Consider the following 4,935-nt stretch of genomic DNA (forward strand, 5'->3'; position numbering starts at 1 on the left):
AAACAAAACAAAACAAAAATTCAGAAACAAAAATGTCAGGCATGTCAATAATGCCTATAATCCCAGTACTTGGGAGGTAGAGGCAGGAAAATCAGGAATTAGGGGTCACCCTTAGCTACGTAGTTCATGGTCAGCCTGGGCTACCGAAGATCCTGTCTCAAAAAAAAAAAAAAAAAAAAGACACCTTCTTTGCCGCAAGGTCATTTTGTGTACCTTCAAGAGCTGAGGGGAGCCACCACAGTGGTGCTGGTGGTAGGAGGCACAGGACCTGTGGGGAAGGAGGCTGTAGGCGATCCCAGCAGAGGTCCAGAGAAAGGCATAAGATGGCTGACAGGCCCTGACAGCACCACAGGTCCCAGGCCCTGGTAGAGATGAGCAGTGCCTGCAGTACCCAGTGTCAAGCCTGGGGCCACTTCCCCACAATTCCCACTACTGCTGCCACCAGCTACCACCATGAAGCCACCAGCTGGTCCTTCAGCTGCTCCTGCTCCTCCCAGACTTGACCCTCGCTTCTTTTTGCCTTTTCCAGAGGCCTTGCGGTTCCTAGTCTGAATTCCATCCTTCCGCATAGTCAATGGTCGGTTCACCTGTAGAAAGGGAGACCACAGGGCTGCTAGCTCCAGCAGTCTCTACATCTGGGCTAGGGACATCCTCTCAACTCCTGCTTTTTAAAGAACAGGGAATTAATTCAATGACTAGGATGATATCCTGCCCGCTGTAGAGAAACCTGTGGTTGTGGGTGTGGCCCTGAGCTCGGAATATCGTCCTAGACCAGCAAGAGGTACCCAAGATTTAGAGCATGGGAGTGAACGTAGTGGAGGGAGCAAGATGAAAAGGGAGAGAGAGGAAGGATGGAAAGGAGGCATGAGGTGGAAAGAGTGGATGAGAGTGAGGAGGAGAAGAGAACAGAGAAAGAAAGCACAAGAAAACGATGAATGGCAGAGGAAGAAGGACACAGGGCGGAAGAGAAAGTTGAAGGTAGATCAGGACTGAGTGAGGAGCAGGGAGCGTGGGGTGAGGACACCACGCTGGAAGGACAGGAAGTACCACGCTGGAAGGACAGCAAGTACCACGCTGGAAGGACAGGAAGTACCACGCTGGAAGGACAGCAAGTACCACGCTGGAAGGACAGCAAGTACCACGCTGGAAGGACAGCAAGTACCATGCAGGAGGGTGTCACCTGGTGTAGCTTGTAGTAGAGGCCACAGGCATTGCACACGGGATCTCCGCTGGCATTTCTCCGCCAGAGTGTTGTGGTGGTCGTTTGGCAGTTAGTGCATTGAGTGCCTGCCCGTTTGCTGACAATCTGAGGGACAAAAGGACATGAGATCAGTGCCCTGGGGAGGTGAAAGTTGGGGACAGGGGCTTACAGAACCTGAGAAAAGGGCTGAAGGGTGGGAGTCACATTGAAGGCAAGAATTCCTATCCAGGATAAGGAGAGCTTATTTATTATTGTTAGTTTGGTTTGTTTTTTCTGAGACGGGTTTCTTTGTGTAGCCCTGGCTGTCCTGGAACTCACTCTATAGACCAGGCTGGCCTTGAACTCACAGAGATCCACCTGCCTCTGCCTCCAGCACTGTCCAGCAAGGACTTCATTTTATAATCTGTGTGAGACTTTGGCCACATATCTGAAGCTCCTGGAGGAAGTCAGGTGTGCTGACTCATACCTCCGATCCTGATGGTCAGGAGACAGACAAGAGGCCCACAACAAATTAAAAAACCAGTCTGGTATGCGGCATTCCAGGCCAGCCAGGGCTACATGGCAATGCCCCATTTCAAACAAAAACAACACAAAATGATTTCTTAGGAACCTAAAAAACTTCTCAGAGCTAGGGGTGTAATTCTATGGTAGAGTGCCTGCCTAGCATGTATGAGGCCTTGGACTCCATCCACAGCACAAAAACCAAAATCCTGTTGCCTAGTTCAGTGAAGTCATGACTTCTAGAAGAAGGGGAACCCAAGGAGACCACAATGTGAACCATGAGTAAAAAGCCCACTGTTAAGGATGAGGGTGAAGCTTTTCACACAAATGTGAGGACAGGGTTTCTGTTTGAAGCCTCAAAGGGTAGGTAAAGGGATGGGGGTTCTAGTTCAGAGCAGGGTTCCTGCATAGGAATGAAGGGGATGAAGGCAAGTATACTATGTGTTGGAGACAATTCTGAGTTGGGCAGGGGTTCCTGTAGGATGGGAGAATATGGACTCTGGGCAGGAAGTCATCTCCTGCACAGGTCAGGCTAGCCCCTGGTCTTACCAGACGCTTCTTGGGTCGGATGAGAGGCCGGTTCTGGCCATTCATCTTGTGATACAGGCCACAGGCATTGCACAGGTAGTGACCTGTTCTGTCCCTTCGCCACAGTGGAGTAGCCGTTGCTCCACAGTTCACACACTCTCTGGCCTCTGGTAGGAGAACAGAGAGAAAAGTTGAGCATTAACTCAGTTTAACTTTGCCTGGAGCTACCCAGCCCAGCTCGAACTCCCTGTCCCATTTTGAGAGCCTCACCACAAGGGGCCAAGGGGAGGCTTCCGTGAAACTTGGGGGAAGAATAGGCTGCTGAACTGAGAGGGCTCCCAGTGGGAGAGAAAAAAGGACCAGGAAAGTCAGGTCCCCCATAAGCACTGCTGGTGACAGGCAACGACGCAGGCAGTGCAGTCCCCAGGGTCAGGAGGTCTGGACTCAGCCGCTCTGTCTTCAAGGTTTCCAAGAAGGTGGTGCTGGTCTTCCCATCCGGGTCTTCTAGCGTCTGGGGAGGGGCATCCTCATGGCTGGGGCATACAGTTGAAGCAGGGTAGAGGCTCGTCTTGCTGTAGGCCCAGCTGGCATAAGGTGAGCCCCCTGGGATTCCCTCCATACAGTTGAGAAGTGGGTAGACCTGAAAGACTGTTGGAGGGGTATTGGGGGGGGGGGGGGGGGGAGGGAGAAAGAGATCAATAAACCTAAGGTAACCCTGCTTGTAAATGCTATGGTGTCCATCAGTCCCAACATGGCAACTAGGTTTCTAGTCTTCCCACAAGAGTTTCTTGATGCTGGGCGACTCCTGGGTTGTAAAGCCCCTCTGGTCATATAGCAATGATAACAGCCTCCATCCCTTCCTGTCTGGGATTCAAATGACTACTGTTGGGATTGAGAGGCTGCAGGTCAACTGACACCTAGAGTGAGCTGGTTAGTACACATTTCCAACCTTGCTCCTCAGTGTGTCCCTCCAGAATGGCAGATAAAGAGGAGTACTGGTGTCTCTGGGGGAATGGGTCACTACATCCACACACAGAGCTTCTATTTGCAAGATGACCTAGTAGAATTGTGAACTAGCTAGTGGTCTCTGTGGCAACCCCGAGAGCCCCCAGCCAGTGCCAAGGCAGCCACCCAGCAGTTACCTGGAGAGTGTCTATAGGCCTCGGTGTCCCTGTAGTAGGCCAGCGCAGTAGCTGCGGCCGAGCCTGCGTTCGGGGAAGTGGAGGCTGCTGCATCCAAACCCTCAGGCCCAGAGGAGAAGAACCCTCCAGAATCTGGTGCTGAGGACACCAGGGCAGAATCCACAAACTGTGGCAGGGGTTCTGCGGCCCCCAGGGCTCCTAGGCCTGGAAAATCCATGGAGATGCTGGGGTTTAACCTGTGAGGATAGGAGTAGTCGTCAGACACAGAAATCCTTTCTCTTCCCCACGGCGGCACCGGGGCCTCTTTCTCCTTTCCATCTCTCAGCTGCTGCTCCCCTTCCCTTGCCTCCCTTCTCACGCTGCCATCTCGCCTGCCTCTCCTTCCATCCTCACTTCCCGTCCGTCTTCCCCATTCTCCTTGGATTGTCTCACTTTCTTCCTCTCCTCCTCCCGTCCGTGCTCTTGCATGTCCATGTCTTCTCTCTTCCCCCTTCCTGTTTCCTTTCTCCAGTCTCTCTCCTCCTTCCTTGTTCCCCTTCCTTCTCTCCCCTCTTTCCTTCCCCATCCCCTCTTGTATGTTTCTCTTCCTCTTTCTCTATCTCCTCTTTCCTTCCAACCTTCCTCTTTCTCCTCCTCCCGTGAGCCTTCTCTTCTCTTCTCTACCATTCTTCAAGTCCTCCTGCTCTACTTCCTCTTTGTATTCCCTCTTCCCCTTCCTTTCTCTTCTTCTGTGGAGGCAGAGTGCACAACAAAGGTCCTTGGACCCCTTGACAGCTCCCTCAGGACTTTGGGGTTCACCCTTCCGTGCTCCCCAACTTCATCCCTATCTGTTGTATCTTGCCATCTGACTTTCTCAGAAACCCCGTGGTTTCCGGCTGAACCCCCCCCTCCCCCACCTCAGTTGTGTCTGTAGACAGAGGGCCCCATTAGTTCCTCCCTGCTCTATGGGGGGTCAGTACCCCTGCCTCCACGCCTCTTATCTCTGCCATCCCCGCCCAACTTTTGAAATCACCCCAAAGCTACTGGCTTCCTCTAAGGAGAGTGACAGGTGGGAGGTGTTCCCACCCTGGTATCCTCCCTCCAGGGAAAAGGGTCCGTTTTCAGGAACCTTCAAGTCTCCCTATTCTCAGACCTCAGTTTCCCCATCTTCTAAGAGCTGAGCAATGATCCCTCTGTCTTACATTGCATGTCTGTGTCTTTGGCTCTCTGTCTCCCTGGGCCTCTCCCTCCGTTTCCTTTCAGGGCTGACTGTTTTCCCTACATCATTCTATGCTTCTAGGATGTACCTATGGGAAAAAAGATGTGACCTTTGTGTGTTTATGTTGTGTGTGTGCATGAGGAGGACAGAGGACAACCATGGGTGTTGGTCCTCACCTTCCACCTTTTCAAAACAGAGTCTCTTCATATTTTCTCCTGCGTACATACACCAGGATAGGCCTGCGAGTTTCCAGTGATTCTCCCCGACCCCCCATTTCCCCAGAAGTATGCTGGGGCACCTGATGCGCATGCTACTGCGTCGATAGGGATTTTAGGGATTTGAACTCAGGTCCTCACACTTATTCA

At 52.2% G+C, this 4,935-nt stretch overlaps 1 protein-coding gene across 1 annotated transcript; it reads right to left on the minus strand.

Annotated features, from left to right (window-relative positions):
- Positions 1-215: 215 nt before the first annotated feature.
- Gata1 (GATA binding protein 1) lies at positions 216-3,589 on the minus strand. The gene is made up of 5 exons (XM_036173945.1): positions 3,373-3,589; positions 2,501-2,878; positions 2,252-2,397; positions 1,181-1,306; positions 216-587 (listed from the first exon to the last, which is right to left on the minus strand). The coding sequence occupies exons 1-5, from the start codon at positions 3,587-3,589 to the stop codon at positions 216-218; spliced, it is 1,239 nt and encodes a 412-aa protein (XP_036029838.1).
- Between the last annotated feature and the right edge of the window lie 1,346 nt (positions 3,590-4,935).

The sequence above is a fragment of the Onychomys torridus genome, chromosome X (assembly GCF_903995425.1).
Source record: "Onychomys torridus chromosome X, mOncTor1.1, whole genome shotgun sequence".
Taxonomy (NCBI): domain Eukaryota; kingdom Metazoa; phylum Chordata; class Mammalia; order Rodentia; family Cricetidae; genus Onychomys; species Onychomys torridus.

Excerpts from the sequence above, each read along its gene's own strand:
- Gata1 (XM_036173945.1), bottom strand. The coding sequence starts at position 3,589 with ATGGATTTTCCAGGCCTAGGAGCCCTGGGGGCCGCAGAACCCCTGCCA. Across the intron at positions 1,307-2,251 it reads TCCGACCCAAGAAGCGTCTG|ATTGTCAGCAAACGGGCAGG; the intron begins GTAAGACCAGGG and ends TTTGTCCCTCAG. Across the intron at positions 588-1,180 it reads TCTACTACAAGCTACACCAG|GTGAACCGACCATTGACTAT; the intron begins GTGACACCCTCC and ends CCCTTTCTACAG.